The sequence below is a fragment of the Diplotaxodon limnothrissa genome, linkage group LG14 (genome assembly GCF_057381915.1).
Source record: "Diplotaxodon limnothrissa isolate DT_005_m linkage group LG14, D_limnothrissa_male_GT1.1, whole genome shotgun sequence".
Taxonomy (NCBI): Eukaryota; Metazoa; Chordata; class Actinopteri; order Cichliformes; family Cichlidae; genus Diplotaxodon; species Diplotaxodon limnothrissa.
Window position 1 is genome coordinate 21,538,330 of NC_140609.1, and position 27,223 is coordinate 21,565,552.

At 40.8% G+C, this 27,223-nt stretch overlaps 1 protein-coding gene across 1 annotated transcript; it reads left to right on the top strand.

Annotated features, from left to right (window-relative positions):
• On the top strand, window positions 1–26,162 carry vps53 (VPS53 subunit of GARP complex). Its single transcript, XM_085370319.1, has 22 exons — window positions 1–129; window positions 528–608; window positions 2,357–2,406; window positions 2,503–2,569; window positions 7,792–7,878; window positions 8,350–8,465; window positions 8,841–8,960; window positions 11,078–11,156; window positions 11,260–11,403; window positions 11,516–11,658; window positions 12,182–12,323; window positions 13,133–13,231; window positions 13,368–13,462; window positions 14,466–14,708; window positions 16,936–17,083; window positions 17,351–17,433; window positions 17,536–17,614; window positions 19,052–19,200; window positions 19,296–19,365; window positions 20,450–20,587; window positions 25,292–25,396; window positions 25,569–26,162. Exons 1-22 carry the CDS (start codon window positions 43–45, stop codon window positions 25,737–25,739), a joined length of 2,496 nt encoding a protein of 831 aa, XP_085226445.1. The 5' UTR covers window positions 1–42; the 3' UTR covers window positions 25,740–26,162.
• The last annotated feature ends 1,061 nt before the right edge of the window (window positions 26,163–27,223 follow it).

Below are 27,223 nucleotides of genomic sequence, written 5' to 3' on the forward strand. Positions count from 1 at the left end.
GTGTTATGCCGAAGAGATCTTTGCTTTGTATTTGTTTTGACAATGATGGAGGAAGAAGAATTTGAATTTGCTGAAGATCTAGAGGCTATTTTGCATCTAACCCCAGAGGTGCAGCTAGCCATTGAACAGGTAACCGCTTCACCTCGGTACTGAAGGATTTCTTTGTAACCTGTTGTTGTTGGTCTTTGCTAATGTGCTGACAGCTTTCAGCAGGTAGGCTAACCATCTTGCGGGCTTACTGTAGGGTAAAAAGCTGGACTAAGAATACTAGCTATTAAACACCAAGCTGACCGTAATATTAACAGTGTTGGGCTTGCAATAGGCATGTCAAGTAATTAAAATATGATCGCTTTAACGTTACGACGTTAGCCTTAGCTTTTATCTCTTGTTGTTGTTAAATTTAGTATATCATATAATGAATAATTAGCATCACATCACAACTCATTTAACAACATGTTTATACAAAGTATCTGTCGGTCAGCACGTGAGTTTCCGACCAAACGTTGTTTGTTTTTTTTGTGTGCAAGGTATTCCCCAGCCAAGACCCGCTGGATAGAGCCGACTTCAATGCGGTGGAATACATCAACACACTTTTCCCCACCGAGCAGGTACACTGAAGTGCTACACAACTGATTGCAGCCAGGTTTTCACTTACACATATATACAGATGTGGTGTGGTCCAGACACAGACTGACACAATTGATAATCAAGTGATAATCTTTAAGTTAGAAGTCATGTTCTCATTTGCCACAGTGGGAAACGTCCCGGTGTTACTTATAATGTAGTATTAACAATGAATGATCCCATTCTACTCTGGAGCTTTAAACTAGCAGGCAGAGTAACAGGACCCATTTGGAAGTAGGTTCCTGCATTTAGGCTTTACATATTCAGGCCAATCAGACAGCCAGGAATGTTTGTCGTAGTATTGTGAATATAGTCATCTGGAACCTATCCCAGCTACCATAGGGGCAGGACATGTGACACCCGACGCAGGGCTAACACAGAGAGACAGGAAACCATTCACACTCACATTCACACCTATGGGCAAATTAGATTCAACAATTTTCTATGCAATTTGAAGTCTATCATTCTACAAAATAAATAAAAAATTAATACATTCAAGACAGCTGCCAGGCTTCCCAGAACTGGATGTTTGAGCAAATTCACCCCTGAGGTCGAACCGTGCAATGTTTACAAAAAAAGAAAGTCCAGACATCAACTTGACTGAATTCTGGGGCAAACTTTACTAGAGCTGAGCATAAACAAATGCTTGAAAACATCGATGAACCGAAAGAAGGTTGTAAAGAAGAGTGGCCTCAAAGTCTTCCACCAAAATGTGAGAGACCAAGAAAACACTTGGTTTCACAAGCTACTGAATAGGGTGTACTGAAAATGTGACACTGTCCTTCTGCGTTTTTTTTTTGTTTTTTTTTAACTAAACAGTGAACACAATGACATGGTGTAAAAAGCCATGTTTTTGTTGTCCATCTCAGGTTGTATTTAGACCTGGTGAGGACTCAATCATTTTTTTTTTTTATCATGTCCAATATGATGTCCTGCTGATGGTTTGGTCTGTACTAAGGGTCCCAAAGTGACGACCTAATGCAACTGAAGTGTGTCAGTGTCCTGCTGAAATTGCTAAATATGATTAAATGTAAGAAGAAGGTCATGAGAGAAGAACTGTACAGTTATGGCTTGTTTGTGAAGGGAATGGAACAATTGTTGACTACCTCTGCTTCAGTGAGGGCCTGGATTGTGAGTAATGCCACTTGGCTCCATATGATTGCTTCAAACCTGACTGTGAGACATAGAGGGAATACAAAAAAGAAAAGATTGAAATTTATTGTTGCTTTTCTTGCAGCTTTGGTTGATAGATTAGGCAAAGTATCCTTTTTCATATTAATTTGTTTTATTCCTCTTGGAACAGTTAAATCTAAACCATCTATATCATAACATGTGTATACTCTAGTTCCATAAGGGGTCACTGTAACCCTATAGTTTGTGTTTAGACTGCAGAGGTGAGCACAGTTGTGGAGGCATTTTCGTCCTATTGTGTTATATGCATAATAGTTAGGTTAGGAGTTACACTAGCCCTGTGTAGATCTACTGAACTGACTGTATCATCTGAGACAAAGCTATCTGCTTGTTGAAGCACAAATCTGTGAAAAGCAGCTGCATATGGGTTTATGCTCAGTGTTGTTTTGTGTTAAATGTAACACATGAAATGATACATAGTTAGGAAAATGGAAGAACTTAAAAAACAGTAGTCAACTTGCATTAAAACGCAGATTTTTAAAATGTGTTGGGAAAATTCACTGTATACTTCCCTGATTTCCTGTCTTTGTATTTCCATCAGTCCTTGGCTAATATCGACGATGTGGTAAACAAAATTCGATTGAAGATACGGTGAGTTAGATTTCAGTCAATTTGTTTTTTGTCAATTTTTCTCCTTGTTTGTATCTTACCCTCAGTGTGAATAAATTGCTCTTTCACATTTGGCAGGCGTCTGGATGACAACATCAGGACAGTTGTGAGGGGCCAAACCAATGTAGGCCAAGATGGCAGACAGGTAAGCTGTCCTTGAAATATACTTTGTTTTGGAAATATTGATATAATTGTCCCCCGAGGCATGTATAGCAGGTGTGTTTTATTATGCACCGCTGTTTCTCACAAATCGATGCTAAAACACACACTGAAGACCTTGTAATCCCCAGTGGGGGAGACGAAGGAAAGTAATTATGCCCATACATAACATGTCTGTTCATTAGTTGTGGTGTTCAGGCTTACATCCTTCTCCTGAAGTTAAAAGGGTGCCAGTGGCTGTAACAAACTCAGAAGACGCTGCCCCTCCCCCTCTCCTTCTCTTTCGTCTCTCCATATTGCTTCCATGGAAAAGGACAATATGACTCAGATCCATTCCCGCAGCTCACACTGCCCCTTCTTTACGGAAAACACGTCTGTGAAATAGATTCCCGTATGTAAATACTTAGATTTCTTTACAACCCAGGGTTTGGAATCTTTGCCTTTTCTTTAGAGATCATGGCTGGGAAAAAAACAAACAATAAAATCAAAACAAAACGAAAAAACGGCGCCTCCTGATTTAATCCAGGTCCTTGCAAAGTCAGAGTTTTTAAAGTGAATGTGACACCTGGTGGGTGAGCCCTGCGTGTTCTGACCAGTTCATGCGATTAGGTGTGCATTGTCGTCAGGTAGTCTGGCCCGGTGGCCGCGTCTTTCCCAGTTAGCTACTGTTTGGTAGCGGAAACACTTTAAATCCCCTCCAGACCAATAACATTAAACAGTCTCACACAATAATTTTACTTTGTTTTTCCAACCCCACAGAGCCATTCCAACTTTTCCAGGGGGAAAATCCTTTCTGCAGATGGAAAGATGGAGGAGTGTGCATTTCAAGAGGGCAACTGAAACATGCAGACAGCTATAGAGTAAAAACAACAAGATCAGCAATTTTCTTATTTCTGCTATTGACCGAACTTGTTCACTGAGCTCGGCGCATTCCTCCAGTTGAAACCCAAGATAGTTATATTTACAATGAAGGATGGGGTGAGCACATTAGGAAGAGAGAGAAAGTTGAGGCAGTCTGGGTATGACTTCAACTGAGGTTTTTTTGAGTTTCTATAGAGTTAGACTGTCACATGTGCTGACTGAATATGGATATGTGACTGCCTTAGTGGTCAGAGTCCGGTGAAATACAGATGGGTGAATAAATTGGGTGATAATTGAAGATTGTGTTTTTAGGACTTTAAAAGCTTTTGGGGGCAAATTCACAGTGCACAACCCTGTAGATGTTCTCACCCTCATCACACTAACTTTAGGCTTAACCTTTAAACTGAAAATGTTGGTTTAGTGTCTGGATTGTAACCAAAGACTGTGCTCTCATAAGCAGCGACGATTGTTGACGAAGTATTCGGTTCATTTGAAACACAACTTAATGTTCTCTCTCTGCACATGTTTGAGGACCAGGGTGAAATTACAGAGAGCACTGTGCGAGTGGATGTAGCATGAATGTCCAGGAGAGATCTGTTATCTCTCCTCTCTCTTTTCTTTTTAATGAGTGGGTTTATTATTATTATTTTTAATAATCACAAAGCGTTTAGCTTTTTTAACAAAATATCTGCAGGTGCTCAAAGACCCATTTTCTGCAACCACCAGCGTCATCTGTGCTCCAACGGCTGTTTGCTACGTGAAAAGACTAACTGATCACTAGAAAACTCTTTCTCTAATTAGTTCCAAATGCCCAGAAAAAGGGCTAATCTGAAACTTGTCAGGGTTTGCTCAGTGTAAAAAAATGAAATTTATTCCTTGCAGGACACTGCAAAAAGTGAACCTTTCATACATGTGCACCACTCCTTCCAAAACAGTGCAAACTGGCTCTAACAGGAATAGAGAGAGAGTGAGTAAGAGGACAAGAGCATCAGAGTTTCTGGTTTGACACCTCGCAGATCCTCAGCTGGCAACCTTGTGAAATTGCACCTATAAGATTAAGAATCTGCATCTTTGTGAAGAAAATGAAACGCTTGTTTTAATTTACTTGCCTTTATGTTTTTTAAACAATAACACTGGATCTTGCACAAGACACTCAATCAGCCAAATGCTTTTCTCTTTTTTATCAGCACGAACTTGGTTTATAATAGGATGGTTGCTCCCATTAGCTAAAGAAATGGCAGCAGTGCTCATATGTAGTTTACATGCATGACTTAGTATTACAGATGCTATTATTTAACATGCTAATGATAAAGTTTAATTTTGATGTTTTTGCTAATCTGGCTATATTTTAAATTTACCAGCTTTTGTTTACCAGCCTGCAAGTTTCCCACCACATACAGCTTGGTCTTTGCATCCTCTCGCCTGCTCGTTGTCATGGCAACGAGGGGTTTTGGTTTTTTTGGGGCGCACACCTGCTCCACAGTCATCTGATTATAACGCCATAGCACTAATGAAGAGGTTATTTTGTGTTTTTCTATAATGAAAATTAAGGACGTTAAATAATTTTGTTTTGAATGGGTTCGAACTGCAGATCAAATATTTGGTATCATTTTCTGCCTACCATTCACAATCCTGTTAACTGGTTGCTGTTTAGGCTTATGGCAGATTGGCACCAGCCACCATCCAAATAATGGTTAAATGACAAAGAAAAAAGTGGCTGGAAGAGGTAAAGAACCAAATAATGATTTGCTGTTGAGTGGCTGGTGCACTGAAACAATAATCTGTTGGTGGCGGCTGTCGTTGTTGAGTCTTTGGATGTTGTGCGTGCTTAAATGATGATTGTATAAACCCCATAAAGGGTGGAGGAAGGCTTTCCTTGGGTTGCTTAGACCACGTCATGCTTTCCTGGCAGCAGTTATGCACAATAACTGCAAATTTCAACTTGTTTATATTAGTAATCAAAGGAAAACTCTTGTTTTTAGAAATTCTGGTGTCTTTTGATTTGGATCACCGTAATAAGTCTCCCTGCACGGTGTTAGGCGCATATTATATCTATGTTACTTTTGGGTTATCTTCCTATTGAGTTGCCTTAGATTGTTAGTTAATGTTCATTTTAAATTGGCTGTTGGGCTTTTATTGTAGTTTCCATGCTTTCATCTTTAGTCTTCTGCAGTCCTGAAGCTATCTCACCATGTGTGTTTTACAGTTTTGTGCAGATGAAGTTCTGAAGAAAAACAGTAGAAGCAGCATAGTAGCTGGCCACTCTTAAATACACAAGAGTGCGTTTGAAAAATGCTGCCTTTGATATTATTTTCTGTTACATTTGGCTTTTTTAACATGAGTGGCGATTTCCTGAGCTTTTCTCCTTTGTCTAAATTGTCTCAGTGAAATGTACACGAAAGCTGCTCAGGCAGCGTTTCAGCTGTTGATCAGATTTATTGTGTTTGGCGCAGAACTCAAAAGTAACATTAAATATGCCCTTTACTTTTAAACGCTGAGAGTCTGCCAGAGGGAGAGGTAAAATGCATCCCAACTGCGTTCAAACAATGAATCGAAGCTCTCCGCTTCTTGTCTGCTCTCCATAATACAGTCTGTGTGCGCCATGGAACATGTGCAGCTTATTGCATGTTAGGGACACACTGGTTTGGATGTGCGTGTTTTTGTGAGTGCAGATAACATCTCTGGCATAGAGGTGCCTGCTGGGCAGTGGTCTCTCTCAGCTTTCCTCAAGGCTAAATACAGGAAATGAGCGCTAGGAAGCGAGCCAGATTGACTCAGCTGAGTCTGCATGAGCAACAAATTTCAGCTTGGGAAGTTTAAGCCTCTTGTGCTCGCACTTTGTTTGTTTAAGATGTGCTCCAGGGATCCTCTTTAAAGATTCAGTGGCACTTCTTTCTCCCAAACATCAGATCAAAGAGGGATCACTTAACCTCTAATTTTTTCCAATTAATTACTCAGCTTGCATAAAAAGCGAAGAAAAGGATACACGAGAGGCTGGATAGATAGCTAGATGCCGTTTTAATAGAAGAACTTTCATGTTAAAACACCCTCTGCAGGATTAAAGGCCAAATCAGTGTTTCGTGACTACTTGAACTGGTCATAGTGTGTCATCTTTACTTTGCTGAATGCCTCCCTAGGAGGCTGTCAGTAATCACAGCTCTTTGACACCAAACAGGAAGGAAAATTAATCCCCTGCTGTCAGTGCAAGCTGTATTTATATGTCTGTGCGGTGGTTGTTGGTGGTACAGCCACAGTTTTGTGTGCATTTGTTAACTCGATGTCCACTTGTTTCTCAGAGGTGCTTTTAAAAGTGGTAAATTCCTTGCACAGCTGGTGCCGGCTGTTAGCATTCCTTCTGTGCAAAAGAGTCCGAGGCCAGTCGAAGCTGCGTCTGCAGAGCTGCCACAGCATCGGGCCAAATGAAGCCCGTTACCTTGGCATCAGATGTCAGAGCAAAATGGACCATCAAAGAACAGCTGCCATGTCAGATGATGGGGAAATATTAGAATGGCACCTCAGCTATCTGACAATTTCCACTGTATAATGTTATCTAATCTGCCCTGGCTTAATAGGCTGTTAAAGCTGCTAATGATGTCTTTAGCCTTTATAGTGACAGCATTTATGCAGTGCTTAGCCTTATGGCATATGTGTCAACTTAGGATCTATCAGTGTCAGATATTGAGTTAGCGTGTCAGTTAAACACACAATTAGTATGTTTGACATTGCTTCATTCCAGAGCTGGGAATAGGCATTAGCGTGATCGTTTGTCACCTGGGCCAAAGCCAGTGTTGTGACCAGATTAATTAATTTAAAAACAAATTCCATGAAAGTTTGACCCACAACTGCAAATGACAGACAAATATTGCAGCCAACACCTGCTTCTCACAACAAAACATCATTAGAAGTGAATCTCACTTTTGGATTTTGGATTTTTTTTTATAGAAAGTTGATGTTTTTATTTGAAGTGACATATTTTAATTAAAAGTTTGCTAAAAGAATAAATCAAATTTGACCATCTGCTCCTAACAGACTTTCCGTCTTCTCTGCTAATGAATTTGAGTTGTTTGTATGTTGTTGTTTTTTTGTGGGGGGGCGTCTGTGTGTTGTTCACACATAGCATGATGGTGGAGACAACATTGTACTTCATGAAGAAGCACATAAACATTTGTTGGCCTTTTCCCCCTCTTGTTATGTATTCTGCTCTAATGGTTGACCAGGAAGCAAGCAGAAAACTCTCTGTCCACTTGGTCAAACCTTGGCATGCAAATACTGTGTGAGATTAATTGTTTTAGTGGTTCTTGCGCAGTAGAAGTCTTCTTATCATGTTGCTCTGTTTATTTTGTGCAGGCTTTGGAGGAGGCCCAGATAGCTATCCAGCAGCTCTTTGGAAAAATCAAAGACATCAAGGACAAAGCTGAGAAGTCTGAACAAATGGTACACACAACAACACACACGTATACAAACACACAAAGGTTTCTGAAGCTCACTGGGGATTTGACCCTAGCAGATGGGAGCTACCATTTGTGTCCTCCTTGTTACAAGAGAGACAGTGCGGCAAGTTATTTAAAGTCCAGGTAATGTGCCGTCCGTGTGTCTTTGTGTTACAAGAGTCCAGGGAAGGCCAGTAGAATGAGTGTTTACAAAGAAGATGGGATGGGATTGTGAGGGGGAGGAGTGGCAGGCTGACTCTCCCTTAGGAGGCAAAAATAGTTTCTCAAAGCAGTGGGTGTGCCGTTAATCCTGCTCTGTCTTTTTGGCATATTGCATCACAAGGCGCACTCACCTTTTTGTGCTTCTTCCTTTCCCTTTTGTGTGCTTTGACCTCCTCCTTCATTCCATGTTGTTTTCCCCACCCTTTCTCCTTGTGGGTTATTTGCCTTTCCTGTCTGACTTGTTCCCGCACAGGTCAAGGAGATAACGAGGGACATAAAGCAGTTGGACCATGCCAAGCGCCACCTCACTACTTCCATCACCACCCTGAACCACCTGCACATGCTGGTGGGGGGTGTCGACTCTTTAGAGTGGGTATACTTAAATCTAGGAACAGAAATACTCAGAAAGTTCCCCATCGTGATAACGAGTGATTTAGTGTATGATCTGCACCGATGCGATGGTACAGTTGGGTTTACTACAGTGTTATAAGTGGTGCAGAAAATTTTTTTTTAACCTTCTACTGCATACTGCAGCACGTGAAACTGAAACAAGAACATTTCATATAGACAGAAGCAATAACTGCATGATATACAGTGAGTAGCATGCTGCTAGAATTCTGCTGGACTGATTTGGATGCACATTATATAGAGAAATTTGGCCCAACTACTTTACACCTGCAGTTACAGAGTACAGGTTTTGATAGTTTTTAAAAATGTTATACTTGCACACATTTTATGTTCCAGAGCCATGACCAGGAAGAGGCAGTATGGGGAGGTGGCCAACTTGCTGCAGGGAGTGGTCAATGTGCTCGAACATTTCCACAAGTATATGGGCATACCCCAGATCAGACAGCTTTCAGAGAGGTAACTTATACGAATGAACACACGCACACCAGCCACTTTATAAGGTATATGTGTTCGAGTTTGAGTTCAAGCTCACATGGGCAATCTCTGGTGAGAATCTCATTTTTAGTAGCCACAGGGTGATTTCTTCTTACAGCTGAAAAACGGTTGAAAACTGGTTACACTAGTAGATGAAGTATGTTGCTTATTGCATCCTGTTTATGCAGATATTGCACACATACAGGGAAACACGGGAAGGAAACTCACTGAATAGGGTTGCATTATGCCAGAATTTCTTCCATTGTGAGAGAGAAGGGACACACTATTTCTGAGGCTGTTTTTATCTCCATGTACTCCTTTTGCATATGTGTGTGGAAAAAGCATTTTTTCACACCATGTTCTTGAGATTAATTGTTCTTGCGGTGTCTCTCATCAGTCTCGTACCTCTAACGCAATTCTTCATTTGAGGATGTTTGTTCAGTCTTGAGTCAGTCATGCCAATATCTGAAGGTTGCCTCACACAGAGATTTACACACACACACACACACACACACACACACACACACACACACACACACACACACACACACACACAAAGACGTGCAGGCACAGTTCTTAGCTGTGCTGTTGTTGTTTCTTAAAGCTCTTCCCAAATTTCCATTTTTACTAATATTTTCCAAGAACACCAGAATCAGTATGGGACATATTAAGCTGGTTAATATTCAGGTTCAAAGCAAAAGCTGATCCCTAAAAACAAAAAAACATAATAAGATGACCTTCTGTTCTGTTATGATTGAGGTGTGGTAGACAGTGTTCATACCAAATAACAGCTGCATGGAAGAAGTGACTCTGCTGGAGAGAAGGATGAGAGGAAAGACATGGGGAAGATATGAAGGCAGGGCTGACAGCTGGATGCTGGACAGTCAATAGAAAGTATCAAGACCTCTCCTAGAGAAACACGGCCTACACAGACTGTAGCCTCTGGGGAATACACATTTGCAACCGCACAGCCACAGATGGCAGACGCAGACAAGAGAATGCTGCACAGATAAAACATGAACAAGAATGGGTATATGAGAAGGGATTAGGGATCCCATGCGAAGTACAAAGGTGGCATGAGTGACAAAAAACACTGGAATTTCAATGTGGTGATAATTTCAGATGTCAAGGTTTCTTCAGGCAGTGCGGTTTAACGAAGTTAAATGAAAAAACATGTACACTGCTTCAAATCTAAAAAAAAAAAAACCCAGATATTTCGGTTCAATTTTTTTTTTCCATTAAGTCATGTTCTAAAAATGTCAACTTAACTGGCTAATATGCACGTTATAGCTATGTGACAGGCTCTCTTTGACATTCCTCTATTTAATTCACTGAGAAATTAACCTTTTTTGTTCAGACAGTACTTTGAACCATGACTAAATGGAGCCAGTGTAGCTGTCACCTTTGAGCAAGTTTAACTTTGATTATTTTTTAATAAGCCTTTCTCACTTTATCGCTTAATGCTTTTTTTTTTCTTCTTCTTTTTCTTTTTTTTCTTCCCCCATCTGAGTCATACTGCTCAACCGTGGTAAGATAGATGCCACAGAAATCACTGTGAGCTGTGGAGTCCCCGTATAATTAGAGTCTTATGTTCTGCAGCCAATCAGGACAGCCGTAGATGTTCAGACAACAACATCCAAATGCGATGTTGCATCTCCACCCTCTCCTGTTTATTTGAAATGACCGTCGTGCCATTGGATGCTGTGGATGTCTGCAGGCGGATACAAACATCTTCAAGGAACAGCCAAACTGGCCTTTTTATTTATTTATTTAATATTTTTTGAAAGTATTTTACCCTGTTGAGTCTTTATGTTTTTTGTAGCAGTTCAAAAACACAGTTGGTCATTATGTGTAAGTGAAAGGCTGACGGCTGTAAAAAGTTTTCCCGTTTGACTTTTTGACAAGAACTTAAATAAGGGATCTGCTAACTGGCTGTTAGTCATGAAAGGTCTCAGTCACAGTAGCTAGTGAACCGAAATATGTCTGCCTCTGTTCTCTGTTGTTCAGTATTTTTGGAGGCTAACATTAAAATGCTGTAATTTCAGCAAAATGGACTGAGATAACAGTTAATTGCTCAATGACCATTTTGACCTGTCTAGAGTAAAGGCGGCACAGAGTGAGCTGGGGACTCAGATCTTGGCAGATTTTGAAGAAGCCTTCCCCTCACAGGGCTCGAAGGTAAATATCTCCACCCAAACTCTCCATTTTCATGTGCCTACTTTCCTTATCTACCTCTATTTTAGAACAAACACATCTTTCATGTCCCGAACTATTCTTATAGAGACCAGGTGGGCCCAGTAACGTGCTGAGGGATGCCTGTCTGGTGGCAAATGTACTCGACCCACGCATCAAGCAAGAGATCATCAAGAAGTTTATTAGGCAGCACCTCTCAGAGTATCTGGTCCTCTTCCAGGAAAATCAAGACGTAAGAACTGGGGAGGAAAAAATGGGTTTTTATTTACTGTATGGTTCCATAATAGAGAGGGGGAACCAGGTCAAATCTCATTCTAAAAGAAATGGCTGTCCCTGTTTATCAGGTTGCTTGGCTCGACAAGATCGATCGCCGCTATGCCTGGATCAAGCGCCAGCTGCTGGACTATGAAGAAAAATATGGACGCATGTTTCCTGAAGAGTGGTGCATGACGGAGCGTATCGCCGTGGAGTTCTGCCACATCACCAGGTATAGACGTACAGTAAAACCTGGGATTTAAAACCCATCTGGGGGCATGTGTTGACACAAAAATTAGGTTATGAGTTACACTGTGCATAACTGGTCTAATTTATGCCGATTAGCAAACACTGTGTGTCTGTCCAGCCGAGAAGAATTTGAATGAAATTATCCAGGCCAAAATCGAGAAATTGCTTGTTAGGACTTTTTGGCTTTATGAAAAGAACCCCGCTGTTATGGTGTGCCAGGCCTGACTCCGGGATCCGGTACAACTTTCTGCGCAGTTGACGTAGGTGGCCTACATGAGCAGTGACCTAGTGGGAAACACTTCTCGGTCTCTTTTTTTTCCCCCCTCAACTACATGAGAAGACGTCGAAGTAAGCGGGCACCATGTGTTGCTACTGGGAATGAAAAACATCTGGCCAAAATTGCAGCAGTGTCAAACATTTTGGGATGTCAAATTATAGAAATTAGAGGTAACGCGCTCAAATCGACACTATGTCCGTGTTTTGTGTGTGTTTTCGGTTTCTCCCAGGGCTGAGCTAGCCAAAGTGATGCGAACACGGGCTAAGGAGATTGAGGTGAAACTGCTTCTGTTTGCCATTCAGAGGACCACAAACTTTGAGGGCTTGCTGGCCAAACGCTTCACGGGATGCACTTTGACGGACGTACCTGGAGTAAGAAAAACACACAGAGACGAACAATACCCACCTAACAATACACGTTTTAAGGCTAAAAATATCCACATGCAAATACAGTTTAGATGTAGCAAATTTGATCATAATTGCAACATTAAAAGCACTCTTCAGTCACACCTTCCTTGTTATATAAAAAGCCGTCTAAATACTCTGACAGGGGAAACTGATGCAAAACATGTGCCCTCCAGTTGGGAACTTAACACTCACTGAAATACTTCCAGTTGGCTTTGTTGTAGTTTAAGCCAACTGGAAGGCTACAGATTAATCCCAGTCAGTCAAAACATATCTTCATTTTTTTTTCTATTTCTTGTTTATATACATAAAACTGTTGATTTGTAGCTAATTTTGCTCACACGCACACTGAGTGCTTTTTGGTGTGTCACAGCCTAAAGAAACCTTTTAATCCAGGTCATTCTGCCATGTGGAGGTGGAAGTGATACACACAGAAATGGATGGATTATGAGGGGTGTGATTAGTTTTGCCATGGCCAAGTAGGCCAGGCTTGTTCAGGACTGATAATGTTTAGGCTAGACAGAGTCCCTCTTGTCTTCAGTTCAATTAACACCCTTGCTGGTTTGGTTATTCAATCGGGGATTTGGTTGAGTGGAATTTAATTATTGGAGGTGCAGATTTATGAAAGCCTGGTCTGTGCTGACAAAAAGGTGATAAATCCTGAATTTAATATTAAACAGCTTTGTTATATTTAATATAATAATATGTAATAGATATGCCACAAATTCTTTAGTGAGAATCAAGCTATTACATGCTCTATTATTCTATTTTTACAGCAGAAGAGGCCAGACAGCCCACTAGACCCAACTAACCCCTTTCTGGAGGATGAGCCAGGAGAGGAGGCCGGCACAGAAAAGGATGAAGATCTGACTAAGGTAAGTTAACCTGGATTGACCTTATTGACATTCTTCGCAAAGTAATTGCGCTCTCAGATATTTCCTCCTTTTGATGAATAACTTTCTTGGGGCTAAATAAAAATGTCCTGTCACCTTTATTCTCTGATTCTTTTAGCCAAAGAAGCCCAAAGCTCCAGACAACCCTTTCCATGGCATTGTCTCCAAATGCTTTGAACCTCATCTATACGTCTACATAGAGTCCCAAGACAAGTGAGCAACACACACTCATAGAAGCAGGAAAGATCTAATTGGATCAGGGTACACAAACCCAGAATTGGGAGCAGGTTGTGTGTAAAGCTGGCACATGCATACTTTTTCCATTGCCCACTCATCAATCAGACCCCCCTTCCCCTCCTTCCTATTCTACTTCACTCCCTTTTTTTCTGTCTTTCCATCCGTTGTTCCTCTATCCACTGTGGCATAAATGTTTCCCATTAGCTCCACAACCACAGACAGTGAGCGAAAGAGAGAGGGAGGTTGAGTAAGTGCTGCCGCAGCAGATCTGCCTATTTTCTTTCCCACCTCTTTATGTTTTTTTCTTTTTTGGTAGCCTTTCTTCAGGCCCCCTTTATGTAATACATGTTTCAGTTTTGTTTCTCTTGATCCATATTATATTTTTTTATAACCCTCTTTCTCCAAGTCTGATTTTCCTTCTCTTTATTCCTCCTGCCTGTTTTCTTTTCTTTTCACCTCCCCTTTCACTTTTTTACCACCACCCTTACGTCCTCAGTCAGTCACTCCCCTCCCCCAGTGTTGGTGATGGCTCCTGTAACAGTTCTGGAACTGTGGTGCTTGCATGCAGCCCCTGGTTCTTGGCTCTTTGGAGCGTTAAATAGTGTTTGTCTGTCCAAGGGGATGGGATTGACCTATTCTGCAGCTACAGCCTTACAGGCAACGGCCAGATCAGCTTGTCCCCAGTGGGACATAGCAGAAGAGAACAGTGGCCTGCTTGTTTTGTCCTTGGCTTTAGTTCCTTGATTCAGCAGGAGTGGGCCACACCAACTGGCTGTGGACCTGTTGACTGCAGCGCTGATTATTTTGATGCTTAAACTAGTTTCTCCTATTTATCCGTCTCACTCGGTCTGCTTGATAGTTCGTCCATGAATCGATATATGGGGAAAAAACACAATCCTGTTTTAATTAAATAGATTTAATTAATTTCACAAGACCCTACTTCATGCATGGGTGCTTGCTTTCTTTTCTGTTTCTGCAGGAATCTGGGTGAGCTGATTGACCGGTTTGTGGCTGATTTCCGGGCACAAGGCCCTCCCAAGGCTGGCACGGAGGAGGGTGGAGCAGTACTGCCCAGCTGTGCTGACCTGTTTGTCTATTACAAAAAGTGTATGGTGCAGTGCTCCCAACTAAGCACTGGAGAACCGATGATAGCCCTCACAACCATCTTCCAGAAATTCCTCAGAGAGTATGCCTGGAAGATCCTCTCTGGCAACCTGCCTAAGTAAGACCGTTTCAGGTTTTCAGTCTAAATTAAAAACGATATGTCTAAAATGTAATTGGTAAAAGTTATATTATCAACATGACCGTTTCAGTGGTTCTCTGCAACACTTTACACGTAAGTAAAAAAAGAACTAGCATGACATTGTTGAAGATGCTGAATCCACACAAAAACAAAAATCAGACTTTGAAATATATGAGTAATTTTCAACAATTTCCATCAATGACACATATTTATTTGGGATTACCATTTCCTAAACAAGTGTGTCACACCCATAAACTGTTGCTGGGACCGTTTAGCAGTTCAGTCTGAAACTAACATCCTCAGTCCTCGCTCTGTTTGATGAATGAGAATAGCGTGTTGTAAGCAATCTGGCGTTGGTTAAGCTGTGGCAAAACCCAAAATGCTACCAGCAAAAACATCTCTGCTTCACTGGCCACTTAAGAACTCATCACTAGCTTTGGTGTGTACACACACACACACAAGCGTATGCTTTGCACTGTAATTACACACTTGAGCATGGCGACTAATGCATACCATGTTCTGACTTGTATACATACACTGTCATAGATGCACTCAGACTCTTTGCAAGTGTGTTTACTTAAAGACACCCGTCCAGTGTGGTGTGCTGTGAATTGGTTTTGGAAGAGCCCCTAGAATGGAGGTTGAGCTGTGTTGTGGTTTTAAACACATATTTTGTTTTGACATTTATTAATGACTGGGTCGTCTGTGAAGTCTCACTGGCCCAGTGGCCCACATTTGTGTCTCAGTTACAAATAATAATGGATTCTTTACCAGTGTTTTATTTTATTCTTTAAAGGAGTTCTCTTTAAAGCTCAGTAGAAAAGAGGACCCACATCAGCTAGATTCATGAAGAAGAATAAAAAAACATCCCGAGGTCAATATTGCATAACTTAATGGCATAGAGTAATTCTTTGTCTCAAATTGTAAACAATGTGAAGTCCCACCACAAACATTTCAATTACAATACAATGCAAGCACAAACAATATACCACAGTCTTCGTTTTTTATTTACCGTTTGTTTTTTTTGTTTTTGTTTTTTGTATATTCATAGTTTTTGTCAAATGGAGTGTTTGTGTGTGCTTTAATAAAGTACATTTTAATCCATGACCAGGACTTATTACAAAACTGCAAGGCAGAACGTACCTGCTCGGTGCCCTCTTATAAGTATAATAAATCAGCTCTTGCCTTGGAAGATATCCAACCACAGCACTTCAGCATTCTTATTCCTTTTTTCTCACACCGTCCTTCTCTCACGCATATTTGAGTTTCTTGGCCTAACTGGTACAGCACTCTCAGGGCTGTATAAGTACCTTCTTAAATGAACACATTTTGTCATCACGGGAGGCTCCTGGTCTATCTCTTCCCCAGTTAACCACGGTGTGCCTCAAGGCAGAGCTAATGGTTATCGCCCTCAAGGCTCTACTCCGGAAGATAGGAGTTGTACCCATTGTTATTGACAGTTGCACCATCTAACAGTTCCCTGAAGTTTGCAACCTGGGTATCATTCTAGACTCCACAGTTTCATTCCATGCTCATATCAAATCTGTCACCAGATTATTTTTTTTCCACCTAATGAACATCTCTTGACTTTGGTCATCACTCAATGACTATGTAGTAGAAACCCTCATCCATGCCTTTGGATATCTGACAAAGCCCTGGACAGACTCCAGTATGTCCAGAATACAACTGCCAGGCTTCTAACATGCACCAAGCTCTGACAACAAATCGCCCCCACCCCCATAAATCTCCTCTGGCTCGCGGTTAAGTCACGCATCATTTACAAGATCCTTCTTCTCACTTATAAATCCCTTAATGTCCTGCCCCCTCAGTACCTGTTCGATCTCCTTCACCCACACACATAGTCTCAAATCCTGCGATACTCAGCCATGGATCTGATTTCTGTTCCTTGCACAAACCTCCATATTTATGGGGATACAGTCTTCACCCACCCAGTGTTTCTTCCATCTGAGCTCTGCAGTGTCCTGTTAGTAGACTATTATTATCATTATTATTATTATTTTAGCCAGTCAAAGAAAAAAATATAAATTAACAGAAATATCCACTGCGGTAATGTGGAAAACTGTTTTGTTGTCTGACAAATCAAAATGTAAAAAAAATCGGACCAGCCATGACCCCTCTGTCTCTTTCTGTTTTATCTCTTTCCACTGCTGATTTTCTCCCTCTCATTTTGTCAATCTCTGTCCAGATCCAGCACTAACAGCGGGGGTCTTACCATCAGCAGCCTGTTGAAAGAAAAAGAAGTCTCTGAAGCAGCAAAGTTCACTGTAGACGAGCTCTGCCTGATCTGTAGCATTCTGAGCACTGCGGAGTACTGTCTGGCTACAACACAGCAGGCATGTACACATATGGTGCATCATGTAACTTAGATCTTCATCAGCAAAAGAAATACCTTTGGGAGCGTGCAACGTGTCCATCATGTTAACAGTTAACAGAATGACACGTTTGATCAGGAAAACATTCATGATTAAAGCCTTAAAGGTTTCATCCATTCTGTCCTTTCACACAGACAATTTAAAAAAGACATTTGATGTTTTCTTAGTAAAGACCATTTATTTGTCTGTTTATGTGCACATTCATGTTTTTGTCTGTTTGTGTTCCAGTTGGAAGAGAAGCTGAAGGAGAAGGTAGATAAAGTCTTGGTAGAGAGAATCAATTTGACGGGGGAGATGGACACATTCAGCACGTACGTGACAACTGCAAACCGGCTTTTATTTCTTCTAAAAAAAAAAAGCCTAGCTGCTATTATGTGAAGAGTGTGACGATTTCCCTTTTCATGTGTTCACAGTGTGATCTCAAATAGTATCCAGCTGCTTGTTCAGGATCTTGATGCTGCTTGTGATCCTGCACTAACTGCTATGAGCAAGGTTGAGCACAATCATGCACTCACACATTCAGCTCGTATTGTAAATACGCTACGTTGCCAAAAGTATTCACTCACCCACTCAGATCTTTGAATTCAGTCGTTCCAATCAGTTTCATGGCCACAGCTTATAAAATCAAGTACCTAGGCATGCAGACAGCTTCTACAAGTACAGTGGAACCCCGGCTTACGAAGACCCCGTTTAACGAAAAATTCAAGTTACGAAGGCACTTAACGGCAATATTTTTGCCCGTGGTACGACAAAATGCCCGTGTAACGAAATCCGTTTGCGAAATGCGTTTCACTGTTCCACGTGAAAGATGTATTGTTGTTGCAGTGCGCTATTTCGTGTGCTTTTCGTTTGCAATCAGCCTATTTTTCATTCATAATGGGGCCGGCATAAAGCATAAATATGAGCGAGTTTAAAAAAAATGTTTAAAAAATATCATTGCACAGTTTACGTACGTAAATTAATTAACGTAAATGTAAGTTTTCGTTTTAAAGTTTAGAATTAAATTCCATAATGTAATGTACATGTACACGTACGTATGTATGCATGCATACGTATGCTGTCTTCAGCCAGCATCGCCTCACTTAAAAGGCAATGGAAAAAGGAGCTTCGACTTACGATAATTTTGACTTATGAAAGACCCTCTGGAACAAATTAATTTCATAAGTCGGGGTTCCACTGTATTTGTGAAAGAATGGGTCGCTCTCAGGAGCTCAGTGAGTTCCAGCAGGCGATCGTGATAAGATGTCACCTGTGCAAGAAGTCCAGTTGTGAATTTTCCTCGCTACTAAATATTTCAGAGTCAATTGTTAGTGGTGTTATAACAAATGGAAGTGACTGGGAAAGTGGTGGGCCACATAAAATCACAGAGCAGGGTCACATAGGCACATAGTGCACAGAGGTTACCGACTTTCTGCAGGGTGTTTGGGGATGGCCCCTTCTTCTTCCAACATTACTACACACCAGTTTAAAAAGCAAGGTTCATAATGGCATGGATTAGTGAGTTTGGTGGGGAACAACTTGACTGGCCTGCACAGAGTCCTGACCTCAAACTGATAGAACCCTTTTGGCATGAATTAAAACAGAGCCAGGCCTTTTGGTCCAACATCAGTGTGTGGCTCAAAAATTCCCACAAACGCACTCCTAAACCTTGTGGAATAGCTTCCCTGAAGAGCTGACGTCATATTAAACCCTATGGATTAAGAATGGGACGTCACTGAAGATCATATGTGTGAAGACAGACAAGCGAGTACTTTTGGTATTATAGTGTATTTTTAGAAATCCCCAAAAGATCGTTGTTTTGGGAATGTCTGTTTGTCAAAAATCTTCATTAAGAAAAACAGTAGAGTTCTCTTTATTTCAGTGCATTTAAAGGATTTATTGTATTAACCAGATGGTAAATATGCTAAACTTCTAATTCTCCGCCTCTAGATGCCGTGGCAGAGTGTGGAGCATGTTGGTGACCAGAGTCCTTATGTGACATCCATTATAATGCACATTAAACAAAATGTGCCAATCATCAGAGACAATCTCGCCTCCACACGCAAATATTTCACGCAATTCTGCATCAAGTTCACAAAGTACAGTGCATAAGCACACATTTACACTTCTTTATTTAAGCCCTGTGTGAAAGCTCCTGTTTGTTGATATATTTGTCATTTCTTTCTATCCTTAGTTCTTTCATTCCCAAATTCATCAACCACTTGTTTAGATGTAAGCCTATCAGCATGGTGGGAGCTGAACAAGTAAGTTTCATTTATTGCAATCTGTATTAAGATGCATTACTGTTGTGATGCATATACAATGAGGGCCTTACAGTGTTTTTATAGCTTTGCCTCTTTACACCACCACAAGGGATTTAAAACCAAACAATTAAAATGTGACTTTCCTTTTTACTTTAAAGGGTTTAACAAAAGTATTACATTACGGTAACTATGTAGGACTTAGAGTCATTTTTATGTGTTATCCTCCCCAGTCAGAGGGCCTGTTCCTTTGTTATTTCATTACAAAGCATATACAAGATCTGGAGTTAAGTGGGGTGTTTTCTTTTCTGAAACTCAATGTGAGGTCCAAAAAGTTGATGATGCAGGTGAAGGCGGTCACCATTAGGCTGGAAAAACAAAATCGACCTATTAGAAACTTAAGAGTGGCCAAATCAGCAGTCTGGTACATTCATTCAAGTATTGTATAAATGCACTGGCCAGGACAATGACTGTCAACGGCCTGGAAGGCCGCTGAAGACAACTAAAATGGCTTATCGCAACATTTTTCCTTGTTTAATAAAACCCTCTTGACAACATCCTCATTTTCTTGACTTGGAAAACTTGAGAAAATGATACACCTACCTTCTCAAGACAACTGTCAAAGAGGTAGACATATCATTAACAAAGACTACAATCAAGAGACTCCTGTATGAACATAAATACAAAGTGTTGCAAATGAATGGTTATACTCAGGATTAGAGTTTGCCAGAAAACATCTATTGAATGACCTGATATCAGACTGATAGGAAAATAAAGTGATGGAGAAGGAGAAAAATAGCTTTGATCTAAGTCAAATCACATCATCTATCAAACATGGTGGAGGCATCGTTATGAGCGGGGCATGTTGGATTTCTAAAACAGTTAATGCAATACCATTTAAAGCCCTTAAATTAAAGCTGAAAGTCTGCACTTTAGTCACATCACGATAGGTTGATTTAAAATCCACTGTTGTGGTGAACAGAAAACCCCTACTGTAATTGTCTGAAAAGTTATGGCTCTTGGATACATTTACTTGCGATTGATTGTATAAGGCTGAGTTTAAGTCTTGTGCAAACTATCCCACCAGCTTCTCCTCGACACTCACTCCTTGAAGACGGTCCTGTTGGATCTGCCCTCCATAGGCTCCCAGGTGCTCCGCAAGGCACCTGCCAGCTACACCAAGATAGTGGTTAAAGGCATGACTCGTGCAGAGATGATACTTAAGGTAAGGAGTGGGAGGGGTGGCATTAATGTGAGCTTGACTTCGGTGCAGCTGTTTGATTCAGGCACGTATTTCCTGGCAGCTTTCAAGTGAATGTTTGTGCAAGTATGAAAACAATCCCAGTTAACCGTCCTTAAATGTATGCTGGAAAACCACTTAACCTTGCTTCTTAGGCCGCTGGTTTACACTTCTTGCATAAACCAAGAATCTTAAACCGATGGATTTAAATGAGAGCTTTAAATACCATATAGTTAAACTTAAACACAGTATCAATGATAGTCATTTTTTATGGGTCACTTAAGATTTTATTATATCTAACTTAGGTGGCTAAATTCCTGCTGGCCTTTTTTTTTTTTTAACAACTGAAGCTCCTTTTTCTGACCTTTAAAGGCTTCGCCTGTAAGATAGAGCCTTTTACGTAGGTGCAGTGTAAAGGGTTTTTGGGGTTTTCCTTTATCCTTTATTTGCCGTTTTACAGATTTGATGTCGAAACTTGACAGATCCAGTTAAACACGAGCTTTTGTGCTGACACTAACATTTAACCAAGAACAATCTGGCACGACCTACAGCTAACTGCTTTTCCACCGATCTCAACAATAGACTGAACAAACATTTCTCCTGCGAGTGTTTGTGGTTGGACGGGCGAGCCAACTTTTAAATGTTTGTCTTGAGTCACTTGAGCAGATTATCTACTTGGAGTTTATTTTGGGCAGAACAGTCCTTTAATTGTGTCCTTAACCCCACTTACACTAACACTTTATAAGCATGTTTCCACAAAATAAAGCGTCTCACAGGAGGTAATGAAAGAATAGGAACAAATCTAATGCACTGCTGTTTTAATGAATGCTAAACAGGCCAACGTAATACTCACGCTCATACTCTTAACTCAGTATGTGGTTGACTTTGAGCCAGTGGAAAGGTATGAGTGAGTAAATAAATAAATGCTTATAACCTTGTGTCTACTCGCGGAAAAATACACAGCCACACGTGCAGAATGGCATGCTGTATGCAGGACGTTGTTTTCAGCTGTGGAGTGCAGTCACTGGGATCAGCCCTTATGAGGCTCCTGAGGACACTGGTATGCGGATGCCATAGATTAATCTCGCCCTAATTAACTGTCCCACGAGGGTAGAAAACACCCGCCTGTCCCTGATTTTCCTCTTGGGCTCCCAGGAGGCCGTGTTTCCTCTAAAAGATGGACAGTCTTGATGTGTGATTAAGTGTGACCTGCTCTGATCATGCTATGTTGGCCAAGCTTTCCCAGTAAGGGAGTGGATTTCTGTGAGACTGTATAAGAAATAGTTTAGATTGATGGCGCTTTTACACCCTAGCTTAGATTCTGGCCCTCGGGCGCACTAACATTGTTTTGTCTTAGACATTTGCTGTCTTTGCAAACCCTCCTAACCATTTCATATTCGATCGTCTGTTCAGCCCATTGTCTGCAGGGATACGCTCTGTTCCACGGGGCCTCTGTAGAACCTGTCTTTGTCTGCCTGATAAATGCCCTGAATGTGCGTACGTACATTTCCACTCATCTGCCACACATTAAGAAGGCTTTCACATTATAGAATTATGTTAATTCATTCACATCAACCCACAACTGTCTGCTTCTTTTTATTATTTTTTTTCCTGAATTCGACTGCCAGTGGGCCCCTTTAGCTGGAATGTGATCTGCATGGCTTGTGGAAAGCTCTCACAGACATAGCTGCTAACTTTGATTGATTTATATGCATTACTGTGACAACTGGAGACAGAATCATCATTCCGAAGGCTAGAAATCTGATACAGCAGACATGTCAAAAAACCAAAAACTTGATACCAAACAAACTGCTGAGGAAAATTCACTGTAAATTGTAAATACATTAACAGGGAGTATTTCTAATGATATGATAGCCTGAATGATAATATAGACTATATGTAAAGAAGATATATTACTGTAACTATTTGTAGACGGTAAAGAGAAGCTTTTTGTACTATCCAACATTTTACGCATTGACTTTGTGTAACATCAAGGTTCCTTGTAGGTAATTGCTTCCACCTTGAGCTTAGAGTGAAGCCTCTGAAAGACAATCCCAATGAAAGGAGGTCAATACGAGAATTCCTCTGCCTAACCTCAACGATAGTTTTAAATTACACTCTGTGATGCTGTGGCTTGAAATTAAAATCCGTCTTCCTGAGAAACTGCAATTCAGTGGGAGCGTTAAAGGGGCAATTTTAAGTATTTAAAGCTCTGAGATTAAAGCAGATTCCTTGTACGTGTCAATTAATTAAGTGCAGTCTAAGTTCTTTGAACGGAAACAGCTTTGTTTTGCAAGTTTTCATTTATACCCTGGAGAACTTGAAGTCCATGGGGGTAAATTAGAGTTTAAAATAGTTAGTATTTAAATCAGCTGATCTTAGAATCATAAGAATAACAGCATTTGTGAACCAAATGAAGATCAAAACCATGGTGTTTTGTTGCAAGTAGATGTTACTGTGACTTAAAGCAGCAGACGTTGATTATGCTTGCTTCCTGAGTAGCATAACAAGCTGCGTGTGTGAGGTAGAGTTATGGTTAATAGATTATCAAACACTTCACTGACAGCACAAGTGGAACAACATAATGATTTATTGGAGTTGTTTTTCTGACACGGTGATGTGATTCATACACATCCAGCACTCGCTCTGCTTTTTTGCTCAGTTTTATCTCAGACTCTGCCTCTTTAGCCTATAAAGGTAGGTAGTCCACATTGAGTGTGCCACCACCAAAATATTAAGTTTTGTGTCATGAAGCAAAACAATCACCTGAAAACTGCTAGAATGCTCCATAAAACAGAGGATAAATGCAGTCTTTCATGTTTTTGTGTTTAACCTTTTAAAATTACCAAAATTTCAGTTGGAACTCTAATCGAATTTTAGATAAAACTGATAACACACAGGCATGTTTTTTTTAGTTTACCTCTTTATTGTCACTGCACACTCATAATTTGTACAATAGTACAACAAAATTGCGGTACTGTTGCACATTGGCGCTAAAAGAAGGCCAAGAAGTAATCACAATAAATAAATAACATCTATACAAAATAAAATATATACATAATGTGCCAAAAATAAATGAAACCTACTGAGAAATCACTCCATCTGCTCCCTGGTATACTTGAATTTGGTAACCTAGGGAACCTCAGTTATCAAGTGCAACCTCCATGAGATGTTTATTGTAGCAGCTTTTTAGGTCACCAGCCTGCCTAGCTCAGAATATTAATTTGTTTTTAACAGTTCCAAAACACAAAACAGTTCTAAACAACAATGATCCCTCCACCATGCTTTATAGATAGGACAATTTTCTGTGTGTGTTATTATTTAGTGCCTTTTCTGATCACATTTGCGACCTGTTGACGACAAAGTCATAGCATGTGTTATTTTCTTACTCGTCAACCCATTTTGTGATTCCCTGTGTGTGGATGGGAGTATTGTCATCCTGGAAAAGATGAAATGGGTGTGTTTCGTTTTTCCTTATGGTTTTTTCCTTTAATTTGTCACCTGTCTTTATTTGGGCTGTCTGTTTTGCGAGCCAGTACTTAGTTATGTTCAAAGTGCATAGGAATTTTTTGGTCCGTCTGAGACGGCCTCTCCTGGCCGGTACAAAGCCTCTGAGACGTGGCTGTTTTCCACACCCAGCCCAGCCTGCCATGGCTCCGTCTCTCTTTCCCACTTTTGAAGTTCTCTTCTCTTTTAGAGAGTATTTTAAAGGTAGCTCTCATCCCTACCCTTCTCACTGTGCTAAATCTCCCCACCCCACTTACTCGGTTTCTCTCTCCCTTTTAATGCCCATTTTACTTCTAAACTGCATCTCCATCTTTCTTTGTTTCTTTTTTTTTTTCTTTTTTTTTTACAAGGGTCCCTACAGGCCTTGCTCTTGGCCTGGCTCCAGGACAGTTGCTTAGTAAATCACTCAGTCAGCAGAGCTTGTAAGAAAGCAGAGAATTCCACACGATCCTGAGCCTTTGATGCTTGCTCTTCACTCGCTCCGTCTTTTGCTTCTGATTCCTCCATTCGCTCACTCCCTCCGCAGCTCGTCTTCTCATTTATTTTACCTCGAGTGAAGATGGAACCAAAGCTTGAAAGACTTTAGACTCTGTTAAGTGACAGATAGGAGAAACATTTTGTGAGCTGGTCCCTTCTGTGGACGCGTATGCATGAGATGGGAATAGGGGTGGTCTGTCAGCCATGTGTTGGTCTTCCTTCTTTGTAGCGGCTTCAAGAAATGCTAACTGATCTGCGTTTTCCACCCAGTCTCTGTTGTAGGGAAAAAACAAAAAACAACAACAAAAAAAAACAACCAAGAGGATTAAATCCAGAAAAGTTGCGCCCCATTAAACTTTTTTTTTTTTTTGCCTGCTCTTCCGTAAAGCTGATTTTCACCCAGACTCATTATACCTCCAAAATAATTATGGGTGATCCACTGGTGCTTGAGGTAATTGGTGTGTAAAAGGAGAAGTGCCTAAATATAGAAGTATAATCTAAACTTTGTTTGCAGCTAGAACTGCATGGCTCCATCAGCTGGAGCCCCTCCTTTTCCTCCCATTTGGCCCATAGCTGCCCCCATATGGGATCACTTAAAGATCTCTCGGGTCATCGTGTGATGGCTCACAGGAAGGTGGTTGGTGCTGGTGGTTGTGGTGGGAGGGTAAGGCGACATCAACAATCCTAAACTCTACTTTTCTGCAGGTGGTGATGGCCCCACATGAACCTCCGGTGGTGTTTGTTGATAACTACATCAAGCTCCTGGCTGATGGCAATCCCGAGACCTTCCAGAAGATTCTGGATATGAAGGTCAGTTAGCTTGTCTCTGCCAGTGTGGATTTTCTCATCTAGCTTTCAACGATATCTCCCATAAGGCTGTGCTGCATAGGTTCATTTACCTGTCGTTGTTATCCTGCGTCCTTTATTATTATTTTTTTAAATATATATTTGTGTGTGCTTTATTTTTATTTTGTGTGCGTAGGGCCTGAAGCGCAGCGAGCAGAGCAGCATGCTGGAGCTCTTCAGGCAAAGGCTACCCACTCCGCCCTCGGGGGCAGACGGTGGGCCCTCTCTGTCCTTCAGTACCCCCACCCCTGAGCAGGAATCCTCACGTATCCGCAAACTAGAGAAGCTCATTAAGAAGAGGCTGTGAAATCGCATCTTGAAAAGCGTAGGCTGGCATGGCCTTCAACTTTGTTGCGGTTATTCATCGCAAAGACTCCATCATTGTGCTGCGTTCTGTATTCGTGGAGAAGGAGGAAGAAGTTGACTGAGTTTTCTGACTGATGCCTACCCAAGCTGAGGGTGGATTATGAGGAAACTTCCTTAACTGTTTGATGTTGTTACACATGTCATGTACCTCTGTGGTTTTATTACACTAAAGCCCGAGTTTTGTAACATTACTTAATTGTTGCACAGTTTTTTGTTGTTTTGCAGAATGTGGAGTTGTTGACTAAACTCTAATCAGAGAGCTTCTGGCTGCTTCTCTCTCGACATATCTATTCCAGGAGGCCTGATCTTAATTAAAGCTGAAAATACTATACTTCAAGGATAACCGTGGGTTTTCTTTTTTTGCTCATCTGTTTTAATTCAGTGTGGGGTTGAAATCTGTGTGCCATTCATTAAAAGGGGGCGTGATCATAGGTGTTCTGATTGTTTTTGCTGTGTTTGTCCCGTGACCCAAACTGAACTCGTAGCTTCTTTAAGCAAACGGGATCTTTGGATTCCCTTCGGTTTTTAACACTTAGGCTGTCTTTGACCTTAATCGCACAAGTGTGCAGTCATATTCTGTAAAGGTTACTCCTCTGTTAAAAATCATCTTTAGTGATAGAAGGTAAAGGTTTTCTTTTAGTGAATGTGTGTCCATAAAAGTGCACAAATAGGTTTGTTTTTTGATCTCAAGGTCAAATATATTCCAAATTTGGCTTGCAGACACCAAAACCTTATCCGATGCCTTTTCCCTGGCTGTGTTTATGCATTTTGACATCGGTGTCTCCCAACTCCATAAGTCCTCATTGGCAAACTAGATGGCTGCATTTAGTGTGCACATTATTTTACATCTTGGGCCACATGCAGCCCTCTGTTATGCTACATTGGCCAGAGCAGTAAAACAACATAAACGTGTAAAACTGGAGAAAAAGTTTTTTAAAAATGTGGACTTAATTTAAAAAAGAAAAAAAAAAAAACATTTTCTGTAAGTTAACTGATTTTATTTTATTTTTTTGTATCCATTACTTTTATTACTTTGGTGTAGTATGAATGCCAGTGGGGCGGTGGTCTTTATCAATAGGAAACGCTAGTCCTATGAAAATACAGTTTTAAAAAAATCAAAATCTATATGCACTCCTTCACATTTTGGAAAATTGTGTTAGGAAAAAGTCTTTGCCATTCCTGTGCCCAGGCCTTATGTTTGATACTCCTGCATTAGTTCCTTCAGGTGCAAAATGCCACTGCTTTGAATTGCCTGTATTCCACGGGCAACAGTGCAAAAACAGTGCAAAGCATAAAGTTTTTCCTTATGCTTCATAACATGGGCGTACACTACTTTTCTCACTTGCGCGTTTCGAACAATACCAGGAAAACGCATCAACCTGATTTCGCCAGGTTGCAAGTGAATGAGGATCTGGAAAAGTTCCC